We start from the raw sequence: 15,596 nt of genomic DNA on the forward strand, positions 1-15,596 counted from the left end.
AAACTATGTTGTAAGCAGACAGGTTTGTAAGGTGAATTTTAGATGCATGTTGTACTTCCCTAACCTAAACCTTTAGCCTAAACCAAACCAATGGTGACCTAAAAGATAAATGAGAGGTAAAAAAACAGACATCCTGATCCAATGCCTAAACCTATCCGATAATGTTTTAAAAGAAATTTGTCATGAAACGCCCATTTTTATTCTGAAGCAACCATGTAATTTCATGTCGCATCAGTGTCACTTAGGCTTTACTTTAATTTTTGTTTCTAGCTTCCTCGGCTGGGCTCGAACCCCTGTCATCCCCTGTCATTCTACATCCCCGTATGTTTCTCTTACTGTCAAATGTCATATACAGCCCCAACATATCTAACTTTCTGTGCCATTTGTGGATGTGAACTTGGAGTGATGCTTGCTCATAGGAGTGATTGTATGTTTGGTGTTGCCATTTCTCATAAAATGATGACATTTTAAGTATATTTGAAATGTTGGCACCAATGCATGTTAATGTGTGTGTTGGGAAATCATTACTCACTATTGTCAGTGACTGTTTCATTGTCCCAGTCCCAAGCTTCCACGATCAGAGTGTACGCTCGCTAGGAGAGAAAGAGAGTGAAAGGTTAGCTAAAATAATTACACATACACATCGCCACAAAGTCAAACAGAAAAGATCAATAAAACAACACAAGTAGCTTTGTTAGTCTACCTACAGATTCTACAACTGTGTTATGGTTAGTAATTATAATATGTACATAAGGGGGCCTGAGTAGCTCGGCGAGTATTGACGCTGACTACCAACCCTGGAGTTGCGAATCCAGCCAGGTCTCCTAAGCAACCAAATTGGCCTGGTTGCTAGGGAGGGTAGAGTCAGAGATTAGGGGTTCTCGCTCTCAATGGGCGCATGGTAAATTGTGTGTGGATCGCAGAGAGTAGCATGAGCCTCCACATACGGAGTCTCCACGGTGTCTTACATGACAAGTCACGTGATGCGTGGATTGACGGTCTCAGAAGCGGAGGCAACTGAGACTTGTCCTCCGCTACCTGGATTGAGGTGGGTAACCACGAGGACCTACTAAGTAGTGGGAATTGGGCATTCCAAATTAGGAGAAAAAAAAAATATATATATATATAATTAGCTTTATATAAAAAAAAAAACAACAGAAGTCTATGCTATGTCCTCATTTAGACAGCTATGTAAACATGTGTGTATGTGTGAGAATGTATTTGTGTGTGTGTTGGGCAGGATGTAAGTCATAACAGTTATGTGAATAACCTGGTTCCCACAGTCTGGTGACTGATTAGACTAGTTCTAAACCAAATGAGAGGTGAGATGATGCAAGGGTGTGTTTGTGTGTGTATCAGGCCACTGCTGTAGTCACACCTCCAGTCAGGGGCGGACTGGGAAGAGTTATCGGCCCTGGATTTGAAATAAAAATCAGCCCAAAATTTGGTTGGTTGGAGGGGGGTTTAGGGAGTGGTGGTTGGCCCTGTTTCACAGCCGGCCTACCGGGAAAAGACCAGGTCATTCATTTTGTGGGAAAATGGCATGTGAACTCAAGTGGACTAACAGCAGGGGCAAAGTCACTTCAAACGGTTCCTGGACTAGTAGTACACTGAGTGAGGTGAGCCAACTGTAAGGCAGGAGAGGTCATGTCTCATGTTCCCTCCTCACCCAAATGAGGGGTCCTAGAGTCTCTTCCCTTTAATCTGACAGATCTTGAGTGCCACTGGAATTACAAACATTGACCTGCATTGACATTTCGGTAAATGTCTATGCCTCTTCCCAAGCAACCATTTCCCTTGCAAATGTCAAGAAACGTATCAAGATCTCTTCCATGAGCACTTGGAACAATCCTACAGTGTGTATATATATATTATATAAATTCTTTCACTGTTCTTTCTTACTTTTTATCAGAATTCTGGCCTCTACTTCTCTGAGCAATTTTTGAACTTTTTATAGCAGTACTGTAGTGGATAAATAGTTTTTGCTGCATTCCTCATTTGGCAGAATGTTAGGCAGAAACAGCCTCAGTCACCATTCACTTTCATTGTATGGAAAAAAGACGCAATGAAAGCGAATGGTGACTAACATTCTGCCTGACATCTTTATTTTATTTTGTAAGTTTTTTGCGTTCCATGGAATAGCTACTGTCTAGTTAAGATATTTATTTCCTTCTAACAAAAACAAAATCATGCTTGCATAAGTTTGTTCAAAATGGATTAAAATGGGTTTAAAACCACTGAATTTACATTCATTTTAAGAAATACCCTGGAAAGCTTTTTATGATGTCAAAACAAACCCAAACAACATGAAACAAACCTTCACAAAAACTGCCATTTCTGAGGTTGTTATGGCAGATATGTTTGGATTACAGGCTTTACTTTTTGTTGGGGCAGAGATCAGGTTTACTGCAGAAAGACTGCATGAGAAACATGCCCATGGATTTTGTGTGCTGTCACTCACATCTTTTCTCTGGAAGCATGAATTAGCACGCTAACATCAGTGAAGCCAAACCGCTCAAACTTGTAGGTGCATGCAGTAGAGGTTAGGAAGAAAATACTCCTGATTCAAGTAAATCTTTAACTAAACCTGAAGCTAAATTCACATAGGGCTCCCAAAAAAATATCGCTAAAACTCACTGTTGAATGAAATTTGAATGCGAAATGTATTTGTGTGAATGTGCAAATGCAGAGAGCCTACAAAAGATACATTAAAGGATGTAAAACATTTTAGAAAACAATATATATGAATGTGTAGGGTTACAGAGGAAGAGATCATTCATGGAGACATGATCTCACTTATAATGCCGAACATCTACCAGACAAATACAAAAACACCATCTCAATACGAAAATACAATTTCATAGACCTGTTTTAATTTTATATGAGTTTGGCAAAAATATTGCATCAAGAATAATGTCACACCTGTTGCCTTATTGGTATATAAGTATAACTGTAACCATCAGAACACTGAAAAAGGTACACCTTTCTAAACCTATTGCATTTCTGGAAATAACAAGTGAAATGTATTAATATTATTATTATTAAAGATATTTCTAAGTTCAAGTGATTTAGTCTCGAGGTCTTCAATCAATGCATCTTGCAGAAGAATTCAAAGAGACTCCATTATGGAAGACAGGACTTCATGAATTACTGATCATCAAACTTAATGATACCCTCTCATTTGGGTATCTGTCATGAAAAATTTGCAGAATATAAAGCACATGGGATACTGAAGTAACAGATTTATCTTAAATGTCCAAATTGTTTTCAATTGAGCCAATAACAAACAAGACTTTCATTCACTGAATGATCTTATGCAAGGAAGCCTATATTGGAATTTGTTCAGAATGTACTGTTGTGTACTGAAGTGTCGATTGCTCAACCAATGAGACATTGAAAATGCGTCTTTCTGGCCACTTTCTACATTTGTGGAGAGATATATTCTCAATGTTGCTTAAGCTAAATAACTGGCATTTAAAAATCTTGTCATGTACTAATCTATTTATTTCCAACATCCAGAGTCAAATCCAAACCCCCTCTCAATGTGTCAGGATGTTCTGGAAGGGCCTGTACATGAGTATTGATATAAGCACCTGGTCACTTCTGTAAAACACAGTTACTAACCTCTAAAGACAACCATCAGACACCAAACTCAGTTTCAGGGAGGAGCAGGAGAGGGGAAGATTTTATCTTTCATTAGTCAGAGGGAAATAAGACACCCACATGCATTTACACATGCCAGAAGGTACACAGGCACACATGCCAATGAATAAATTACACCTTCTAAGTGACACTGAGCAAGCAGTACCACAGTTTTTACACCTTTATGGGGCTTTTCCACTGCACGGTACAACTCAACTCGACTCTGCTTGCTTTTTTGGGGTTTTCCACTGTGGATAGTACCTGGTACCTGATACGACCTCGGTCGAGGTTCCAAGCGAGCCGAGCCGATACTAAATGTGAGGTAAAAATCCAGCTGATCACTGATTGGTCAGGGACAATCGTCACTACCAGCGTCACTGGATTTCCGACACGCGACATCAACCTGCTAGTTTTAAAGTTAGCAACAGCGATAACAGTATCATTTGTTCATGCGACTTTCAAATTGTGAAAAAGGTATGGCTGTGTGCAAAACCACGCCGTGGTCAATAAACGAGGTGCAGACGGTCCACTCGTTAACGAAAAAGTCTCTCAGAAAGTGTCTCAGCTTTTGGCCGCACACAGCTACCACCGGACCTACCAACAGTGTAGGGAAAGGTAAAAACAACCTTAAAGACTACAGAACCATCAAGTAAAAGTGGAAGTGGTTCGACCAAATAGATGCTATCTAAACCGGCGAGCATTGGGAGGGAGTATGCCCTGGACTCAGCCACGATGGAGGATGGTACATTTTGTTACGTTAACTCTATACTCTGCTTGAAAGCTTCACTTTATTTAGTTGACCAGCTACTGGAAGCTTGCTTCTAAAACAACCAGGCCAATTTAACTGTTACAGTTGTGTAAAATCACCATGCATCAACTGCTTTATGCAGCACAAACAGCTAGCGGTTGTGTTATTTTTTTGGTCAGTTTGTGTCATGTTTAAAATGATGTCACGGCAGTAGAAGCGGCGCAACTTGAGGATCAGCCTATAATCCCACCCACATTGAAGGGCACTAAACTGCACTGGAAATGCAAGCTCAGAAAAGTAAAGCGAGTAGAGTTGTGGTGAGTCGAACTGTAACGTGCAGTGGAAAAGTGCCATTAGAGAGTAGTGAGGACATTTATTGTGAGATCAGAGACTGCAAGTACCTTTTGTTTACATACACACGCTCACATACACACACACCAGGTCTGAAAGTGTAGAGTATACTGGTCTTTAAGGATTCAGATCAAATGCAAATCAATGCACAGTTACACACACACGCACACACACACACACACACACACACACACACACACACACACACACACACACTCATGTTGGGTTTCCATGTTTTATGGGGACTTTCCATATATATAATGGTTTTTATACTGTGTTAACTTTATATTCTATCCCCTAACCCTACCCCTAAACCTAACCCTCACAGAAGACTTTCTGCATTTTTACATTTTCAAAAAACATAATTTTGTATGATTTATAAGCTGTTTTTCTCATGGAGACTGACAAATTGTCCCCACAATGTCAACATATTTGGGTTTTACTATTCTTATGGGGACATTTGGTCCCCACAAAGTAAATACACGTTCACACATACACACACACACACACACACACACACACACACACACCCACACCCACACACACACACACACACACACACACACACACACAACACACACACACACACACACACACACACACACATAAGCAGGAGATGTGCCTCTTAAAAGCTGAACGTGACAGGTGCAGGTTGGTAACACACCTGAGTTAGTCATTCCAAACAGTGTTTTAGTTTCTGTGGCACAGGTCTTTTTTGAAGCCTTTAAAATGGCAGTAATAGCAATATAATAAAAGATTCTCGTTTAAGTGTAATGGGCGCCAGCTGGTACGTGATAGCTGTGCGGTATGTGTAAAACATCACTCCCCCGACTGACGGAAGAGGCTGTAGCCTTTAGCCTCCTCGTTAGCACGCCCACCTCCTAGCCAGCTGATGCTGGTTTGAATCACACTCAGATCGAGTCAGGCAGGACTGGGTACAGTGGTGCAGTGGCCCGGATGGGAGTGTGGTTTAAGGAGGTGAGTGTAACGGTAGCCAGCTGATCCGTGATAGATGTGCGGTATGTGTAAAACCTCACTCCCCTGGCCTCAAGAGGCACACTAGTGACTAAAGCTAGAGGCTGTAGCCTTTACCCTCCTCATTAGCGTGCCCGGATGATGCCTGTTCGAATTCCGCTCGGAGCGGGTCGAGCAGGACCAGTTACATAAGCATTCGGTAGACAAAGCGACTTACAGCACATTGAAGTTATACATTTTTATCAATATGTGAGTGGAATCGAATGCATGACCTTGGCATCAGCAACATGCTCAGAAACAAAATGAGCTTCTGCATTCACAATGTCAAAAGACACCAGTGTTGTTCACTAAATTACATGTGTTATTAATAATAATCACAGTTAACAATAATTCTGCCAAGTAATATGCTAAAGGGATAGTTCACCCAAAAATGGAAATTCTGTCATCAATTGCACACCCTTAGGTTGTTCCAAATCTAGTATGACTCTCTTCTGTGTAAGACAATGAATGTTAGCCTCTGTCACCATTCACTTTCACTGAATGGAGACTGAGACTGGACATTCTGCCTAACACCTCCTTTTGTGTTCCACGGAAGAAAGAAGGTCATATGGGTTTGAAAAACATGATGCTAGAATCACCCTTTTTGGTTGAACTTTTAGCAGTGAACCATCATCAAATTGGTTTAAGGACCAAACATATCCAATTTATAATACGGTGAAATATCAACTGCCATTGGTTGTACAACCAGCAGGCAGAAAAGAGAAAACACAGTCCAGATCAAGAACACAAAACAAGTCTACATCAATCACCTGTGATCTAATGCTCAGCCAACTGTACAGAGCACTTGCTGAAAAGCAAGAGAAACATTCGTGAAACAAGAGACCCAAGGCTCATTCAAGATTTAAAGAAAGCAGAATGGGGTGAAAGGAGGATATGAAAGCTCTGAAAATAAATAAATAAATAAACAGAGAGAGTAGAGCAAACCAGGACAACATTTTGGAGTATTTACAGTAGTCTTGCAGAGATTTTATAAATAACACTCGCCCTCGTGAAAAAGATTTAATGGTCACTAGTGTCCCTCTCTCTTTCAGGAGAACATTCTCTGTTTCTTTCCAGGTCAAGAAATGTCTCTTGCATCTTGGCAGGTCCACACTAATGTGATTTAAAACAGAGACAGAAATGACATGAGTGCAAAGATACTGTGATGTAAGTGGCTTCAGACCCCAAATCTCAAATAAACCGGATAAACTCATTGGCTCACGTTATCACTGATGATACTATTGTGCAATCCATTTGTTTTTTTAAATGATCTCTTTCTTGACAATATATTTGGGGATTTAGATTAAAGGCTGAGCAGTTTCTTATCATGAGACAAAACATGAACTTGAGAAGCTCTTACTTGGAAAAAGTTTAAATAAAAAAGTGGTGGTGTGTGCTCAGCGGAATGGGATTTTTATCCAGAAACAAAGGATGGTATGCTGGAAGAGTATCAAAGATCTCCCAGCTGTAGGACGTCAGGCACAGCAGGACTTATAAGGCTCATAAAGAGCACCTTCCGTAAACTGTGTTCCTCCCATGGCACACCTAATTCGCTAAGTATGGACAATGGCAGGCGAAAGTGCGTTGGCAGGTTTTCGTTCTGCTGATGTTGTAATGATGCATTATGCATGTTGAAGCAACTACATTAAATACACTGTATCGTCTATCATCATTTTTATTTGCTTTTTTGCATTTGTTAAGACTACAAGAGAGAGACACTGCAGAGAACATTATTGGAGGATTCTTGCCATTAGAAAGTGTTTGTTTTGTAGTTTGCCAATTCCAAAAATAACGGATTGCACTACATCACAACATCACAACAGAAGGATTTCCTTCCTGCTATGGGTTGTCTTCACTAGTCTTGACACTGGGCTGCAAACATCTTTCATTTCAGACTACACAAGAACCACTTGCCGCCGAGAAGAATCTTCAAACCACCAGTTGCATGTGAATCGGAGATCAACTGGTTGCTCAAATGACTCACCTGTCAAACTGTTTAACTGGCACTTATGAATCAATAAATATCCAAATGACAAGATAACGTGCATTACTGAGTTGGATGGTTCTGCATATCAGGAGAACATTCTTAAACACAGACACACATTGGAATTCCTACTTAGCAAAAACATAATCTGTGGGCTGTGAAACAGCACTAAATTGAATAGAAAGATGTGTTATATAATGCTTTGAAAAATACAGGCATTCTCAAGCATACCAGAAAACAAAATGCAAAACAGTTAAAACAAACTAAGTAAGCTGTCTTAGACTAAGGTGCTTTAATAGTCTGGTGGAAACAAACTCCCAAGGTGTTGCTGAAATGGCATGGCGTGTAAAAGCAGTGTGGATGTGCTTTTCTTCATGCGGAAGACCCGGTTTTTATTCCCCCTTTGTCCCACTTTTTCCCATCCTGTTTCCTGTCTCCACTATTAATATTTCATTTAATACTACTTATAATAACAATAAAAAATATATATTTAATTTTAATAATTAATAATAATAATAACAATAAAAATTATATAAAGGTTGATGTCCTCACAGTGATTTGGGCATGGTGACCATAATCATGGTTTTACTAGTAATATTGTAGTAACCATGTTTTTGGCAGCAACCATTATTTTAATGCTATTAACCATGGTGCTACTACAGTAATATGATGTTAATGTAGTAACCATGTTTAATTTTGTGGTTATTACAGTTTGGTTTTACTACAGAATTCCATAGTGAGACTATGGTTACTGTAGTAAAACCATGATTAATTTTTGTAGGTTAAGGTAAAGCCTAGATATAAGATAAGGGGTTGGTGTACGGTGTCTGTAGGACTTTATATAAACACAACAAATATATTGCAGTCATGCCCCTATACTGTATGTTAGTACTTAATTAGGTGTGCAAATAATATCTGCCACTATTTGCAGTGCACGGGTGAGCAAATAGCATCTAATGCTATTTATACTTAGTGCGAAGAAGACGCTTTTTGTTGCTATTCACACTGAGTGTTAATTGCATTTATCGCTATTTGCATAAAGTGCAAAGAGCCTCTGCCAATAAAGAAATATTCACAGACATTTCAAAAAATCTGACATGTCATGTCTCATCTTATGCAGAGTTAAGAAATTACTGTGTATTAAAAATTGTGTGCGTACACAACAGAAAAGCAATAAGCAACTTTCACCCCAGGGCTACTATCACCATGGCTGAAACCTGGAAGCAAACAAGAATCAAATGCGCTTTCCACCAATTAGCAAAACAGATTTACCAGATTTAAAATGAAAAACAACAACAACAAACTCACACTGGTGCAAGCGGTGTGTGGTTTGAGTTAAAAGTTTTACCCATAGTAATGCATACTGCATTATCTTACAAACTATCTGTTCTGATCTATTTAGCGACAAAGCTATCTGAAACATGATCATGTAGACAACTCCCACTGCCTCTCTCGCTTTCTCCTCTTTATCTCTCCGCTTGAGCTGTCACTCCATGAGCATGCCAGCTCTAGTCAGGAACCATGTCTTGTGTAAACCATTTTCAAAATGAAATTTCACTTTTGCAAAAAAAAAAAAAAGCATTCTTATGAGCTTGTGCTATTGTCACACTTCAGTGATGACCATGCATCATAATTCTTCCAGCAAGAAAGAATCGTAAAATATGCAGAATTTTCAGGGGTATTTTCCTCAGAAGGTGCGTTAATAATGATACCTTACTAAAGATGCTCTTACATGTGTGTTTTAATGTGTGAATTGGGATTCCAGTAGAATCATGTAACACGCTAAATACAGTAACAGAAAGAGAGACAGCCCAGTAAAACTAAATTATTTACCATTGTTTAACTAGAATTTAAATAACTGACATAAACTATGGTAGGCAATTTTGTTAGAAATGTTAAAGATCCATAGCTGTTAGATCTCTAATAGAGTAAGGGAATCAACATTTCATTAAAATCATGACAGCTGCAAAACCTGTCGTTTCTACATGAGTTTAGGCTACTGTTTTCCATACCAAACACCAGAGCCAGCCCAAGGCAGAAGCGAACTAAGCGGCAGCTTATGGCCCCCTTGGCCACTAGGGGGTCCCCAAGAGCACATGGAATGACATCTTGATTTATTTGTTTATTTATTGTGATATATTATGTCAATGGACAATGGAAATTATACAAAAACACAATATTAAACGCAATATTATGTGACCGAGCTTCAGGATGCAAGCATAGTCAGACAGTTGAAGAGGCAACAGCATGTCACAAAAAAGTATATATCTCTCTGGTGCAGAGAAAAGGTAAAAGAAGAAAAAACAGCAAGATAAAGGTATGTTAACTAGCTAGGCTATGCAAGCTAATGTTAGTTGGCTAGTTAGTTAACATAGCCTAGGTAGCATTTCTTCTTGTTTTAGGAAAATTCACCTTTGACTAAACTTCCGTAAATAGCCTTGACATCTTAATATATTATAATACAACATATTACTTAGCTAGTTTTAGATTAAAGTTTTTGTCTTCTGTGTATAAATAACTTGTTAATAACTTGTAATAAAACTAAGCTTGTGTTCCAAAAACTTGGTACTGATAACTGTTTAACATTATTTACATTAGCCTACCATTTTAGGGTATTTGCTATTATATTCCAATATCATTAAGCCTTATAGATTAAGAGTTGTTTTTTAACATGTACAGATGGCTTGCTGCTGTGTATAATAATTTATGTTGTTAAAATAGCATTCTGTTTTGTCAACTATGTACTCTAATGAAACGTCCCCTGGTTGAAATACTTTGGAAGTGGGGCACAGCCAACGCCACCTGCCCCAAGTGCCAGTGCTACAGCTGATGATGATACATCAGGTGATTTTTCAACAATCCCTGATCAATAGATCTTTTGTGAGATCTTTTTTTGTTTTTGACAGACAGTTGCATTACCTTCTAATATGACATCTAACATGGCTAGCTTTTATTATTATTATTATTATTATTATTATTATTATTATTATTATTATTATTTAATCTTTCATCAGGTCCATCCTCTGTAGGAGAGGAGCACTTCCCAGCACGTACATCCACTGATACTGCTGTTCCTCTCATGTCTATTTCAACCTCAGCGGATGTGGCAGGTAAGTTAATAGCACAGCAGCCTTTGTATTTGCTTTGTATTTGAGATTCATATTTATAATTATAATTATTAATGTAATACTCTTTATCTTAAGTTATTTTATTTGTAGTTGATTGTTCTGCACATTTGCCAGTTGCTATTTTTATTTTAATCAAAAGCAATTCAAGTGGTTAACGTGTTTACAGTGAATGCATTGTCTGCTGGTTTATTTTGCTACTTTTCAGTACACCACATTAACTATGCTACTTAGTACTGTAAGACTTTGAATATTAAAGTGCAAATTAACACCTGACCACTCTTGCGGGTTTGCAACTGTTACAATTAAAAACCGTAGAAGTGGAAAAACATGCCAGGCAGACATTGGTATGTTGTAAACAACACAGCTACAACTAATAAAATTGATAAGGGGTGTGTTAGATTTACAGTGTGCGAATAATATAGCATTGACAATAGTCAAACACTATAGGTCGTTTAATATAACACATAGTTGCATTGTTATACTCAAGGTAATAAGAAGCCAGTCATTATTTTTATCAGATTTGAAAATCTCAAAGTGGAAATATTTATTGATTGTCTTCCTTCTACACTGAAAAAAAAGTGTAACCTGCAACTGTTTCATTACAGATTTATTTCTACTTGATCTAACCAATACACACTTATTTAGTTGGTATAATCTAATTTGGCAAGTTAATTTGGACGTTTATTGATTATAAATCCATTTAATGAATGTGTTACCGCATGAAGAATATTTTTAGGTGACCAAAATATTTTCAGGGCATAGGCCTACTGAACTTTGCGATACATGGTCATTTTTCATTTTACAGCCCCGTCCGCATGAAGTGAAACACACTAAATCCTATAAATAAGACACCACGCAATCGAGTAACAGTATACTCGACGCGCGCGCACGAGGGAGACACGCACCAGCCGCGGCTCGCGCAGCCGAACGCGCGCCGTAACCGGAGAGCCTCCACTCATCTCCACGACTAACACCAGTGACTACTATGACACCGAGCTCTCCTTTTTCCACCGAGTCAAACATTTGCTTTGCAATAAATGTTTAAAATGAACGAATTTTTATGCTTCAGTTGTGCGTCCTTGCCTCTTCCAACCAGACTGGAGAAACCACAGTTCAGAAATACCATACAGAATAGAGAAATGCTTTAACATAAGCTTTAAAATGTACTTTACAATACATGTGATTACATACACACCAGATTTCATGTTATAGGCCTATCTTGTGTTATCAAGAGTAAGAATAGCTACTCATTAATTAACCATGTGGTCAATTACTTTATATATATAACGGATTACAATGTGCATTATAAGGCATTACGATTACCTGTATAATGCAATAGCAAGCATAACAGAAAAGTTTGCCAAAGAATGGTTTGCTTTCTGTTCAAAAGCTGTTGCTGAACACCTACCGGCCAGGCGAATTGAAAGGGCATGATAACGGTCCCGAGGTCATTGGCCTTGTTTGGGTTTCCATTGAATCCTTTGAACTGAAACGTATTCCCTCCGAGCACGCTCGAGCTTCCAGTGCCGTATGTACATAACCCAGACGTGGTGATCTCCGCCTGGTATTCCTTTAGACACACTCTGAAGTAAGTGTCACATTCGTCCCGGTCGCAACGAGCGTCTCGTGCGCTCCGCGCGCCGTCGCAACAGTTTCCATTCGCGAGCTCACCCCTGTCATTCTCCACACTGATCAACTGGATCTCCAAATAACCCGACGAGTGGCAAACCTAAAAATAACACAAAAAGGGGCAAAATATGAATTGCACTATTAATATGAAATGCAAACAGCTTATAAACTGTGAAGTTGAAGTTTGTTGGGCATCTAAGACTGCCATTATTAAGAATTCTTGTGAATTGCTTCCATTAAATACAACGCAATATGCAATGCAAGACAACATACAACACAGTAGCTACAATGGAATAAAGTGCACTGACTTGAAATTTGTGTTCACGGATTTAGGGTAATACGCAGCAGTTATTGCAGACCTAACAAACGCTTACGCATCCAACGTGAATAAGTAGTGTAATAATGAAATATGCACAGTAAAGATTTTACGTATTATCCAGTTAGACAATGCATAAGGTCTCTCTGTAGATGCATTACAGTTCGCATGTATTGGTTTGGTTTGAAAACGTCTTTCAACTTTAATGATCACATGATAAGTGGACAGCAGGCTAATTCTATTAGGAAAAGAATTCCCAAAAATCTAATTTGACCAAAATGAATTAATTTCAGTTCAATGTAAAGTAAAAAAAAAAAAAGGAAAAGAAAAAAAAGTGGGCTGATAATGCATAAGGAGTTTAACTCACCTCAGTCCAAAAAGTCAAAATTAGGAACACTGTTGACAAACAACCTCCAAAATAGTAATGCATGACTCCTACGAAGTTAATACGACATGGTTTTAAAAAAGAAAACACATGTACGCATCATTGTTCTCAGAATCCTGGCAGTCAAATTGATTCCTTTCTCTGCAAGAGCCTCAGAAGATGAGATGAGAGTCACACACACATCAACTCGTTCCTCTAGCGCGCGGCTCTCAGTTTATCAGTTAACTACAAGTTGTCTGCGCGAGCTTTGATTGACAATGCAGTAAACCATTGGCAAGCCATCAGTAGAAGTGGAACCGCTGCAATAGCCAATCCCAAAGTCAGAGGGCGGAGCCTTTCTTATAAATTATAGAACTGACCAGATTATTGACTTTGCAGGATGGAAATTTAAGATTTTGAAGAGTAATTCTTGTGCTGTTATCATTTCAGTAATCTTTTCCACAATACATAATTTTACACTCTCAGAATTTTTAGCAGTTGAATGGTTTCATAATTATTAGTGGAAGCATGTTGCAATTATGTAAATGATTATTACACAGTAAGTTTTTTTCATTGTTTTTAGATTGGGTATTTTGCCCTGTTTGTACTATTTCACAATTTAAATTTACACTCATTTTAAAGGTAATTGGGGATTTTTTTTATTTATTTTTTTTCTAAGCTACAGAGCGCCCTCTTGTGATTTTGCATCTTTGTACCGGCTGAACTTGTTGCATTACACAGAATAATTTTAGTGTCCCTCAACAGCTTTCATATCTGCTCATGACATTATGGTCATGGCTCTGGCCTGATCTGTTCTTCACTTATTTTTATTATCAAATATCTGTAATAGTTTGTTTTGTGACTTTATTTTGACAGAGAGTTTAGGAATGTTCATGGTTCAATACAAGTTACAAGCTAAATTGTGGCATAATGTTGATTACCAAAAAAAAAAAAAAATTAAATAAAAAAGATGCTTGTCCATCCTTTTCTCTAAAAAAAGAAAAAGATAAGAAAATATAAGAAAAGAAAGAAAAAGAAGCAAAAATCTGGGTTACAGTGAGCCTACAATGGAAGTGAATGGAGCCAGTACGTAAACGTTAAAATAACCACTCTTTCAAAAGTATGGCCACAAGATATAAACATTATAAATGTTAAAATGATTTTAATGTGATAAAAATTGCTTATTAAACTTTTCAGTTGAATGGTATATCCAATTTTACCATTTCTATGCCACTACGTCGTAACACCCTAAACCCTGTAATCCCGCAAAAATGATGATTCAAAGAAATGTATAGTTTGACAGAAGAATTAATGTATAAGCTATACATTTTTGCCTTTATATGCTACATGGCCATATCACTCTTTCTTCTTGTAACAACTTGAAGACATTATTGTGCCTGATAAAACAGCGTGGGTATATTTTGATTGACAAAAATAAATAAATAAATAAAAATCTCAAAGGCTTCCCAAAGGCTTCCCAACCCCACCTCCAGCCATGATGCAAACCAACTTTTGCCATTTAGCAAATAGTCAGAAATTGACTGTTAGTAATAGACTAAAATAGATGATATGGTCTCAGCGATCTACTGCATGACTAGAATCATATCCTGCTTTTTGTCAATCAATGTTTTTCTCTGTCTCTCTCTGTTTCTCTCTCTTTAGGAAATGAGTGACGCTGTAGTCCTAATCTTGCAGTCAGACTCCATCCTGCATTCCTCTAGTGCTGGTCCATAGTCAGAATAAAGAAAGGAAGTCAGCACCAGAGCTGCATGCAGACAAATTAGATGTGATGTGAACAATGCTTGCAACACTCTGAGGATGTGACACACTGGGGCTTTGTTAGAAAGAAAGGCACCTGTGTTCTGTTGAGATCACAGAACATGTATGATTCAAAAGTACTTTCAGATGGGAGTGGGAAAATTGTAATAGTTTTGTTTCCCAGCTAAAAAAGATGGAATAATTTCTCACTTTGGGAGGTGAGATATTCTGTGTCTCAGGTTTGTAATATAAGTGATAGAGTGATTGTGTGAGAGTGCTTAACCTCTGACCTCAAACCAGACTTCTATTACAACTAATGCAAATTCCCTCAGAGTGTTTGGGCACTTTATACCTCTCTCTGGGTGACTGAAGAGGTGAGACATATCAGTGCGTCAGTGTTTTGACCTGTATTTGCCATCTTCAGAGGAGGCAGCTTTACATTTCTCCTTTAACTTGCCATGATCAGTACAAAACAGGAGTCATGCTCTATTGGAAAATGCAGGATAAATCTTGAATTGTACGAATTTGTGCTATATTCGAGAAAATAAAATAATATATATATATTCAACCTTTAAAATGAGAAATCAGTGCTCTCAAATTTTATTTAAATATATAATTATAGATCATCACAGAAAAATACTTTTATAAGACTTCAGACAACA

General features: G+C 38.1%; 1 protein-coding gene across 1 annotated transcript in view; it reads right to left on the reverse strand.

Moving 5' to 3' along the window:
* The window catches only part of LOC127618270 (protein jagged-2-like), a 50,429-nt gene extending 37,051 nt beyond the window's left edge, over window positions 1-13,378 (reverse strand). Inside the window, exons 1-3 of the mRNA XM_052090643.1 lie at window positions 13,180-13,378; window positions 12,276-12,596; window positions 533-593 (exon numbers count right to left, since the gene is read on the reverse strand). Coding sequence (XP_051946603.1) covers window positions 533-593; window positions 12,276-12,596; window positions 13,180-13,242 — 445 coding nt within the window. The 5' untranslated portion in view covers window positions 13,243-13,378. The remainder of the gene's footprint in view (window positions 1-532; window positions 594-12,275; window positions 12,597-13,179) is intronic.
* Window positions 13,379-15,596: the final 2,218 nt, after the last annotated feature.

Source organism: Xyrauchen texanus, chromosome 24 (genome assembly GCF_025860055.1).
Source record: "Xyrauchen texanus isolate HMW12.3.18 chromosome 24, RBS_HiC_50CHRs, whole genome shotgun sequence".
Classification (NCBI taxonomy): Eukaryota; Metazoa; Chordata; class Actinopteri; order Cypriniformes; family Catostomidae; genus Xyrauchen; species Xyrauchen texanus.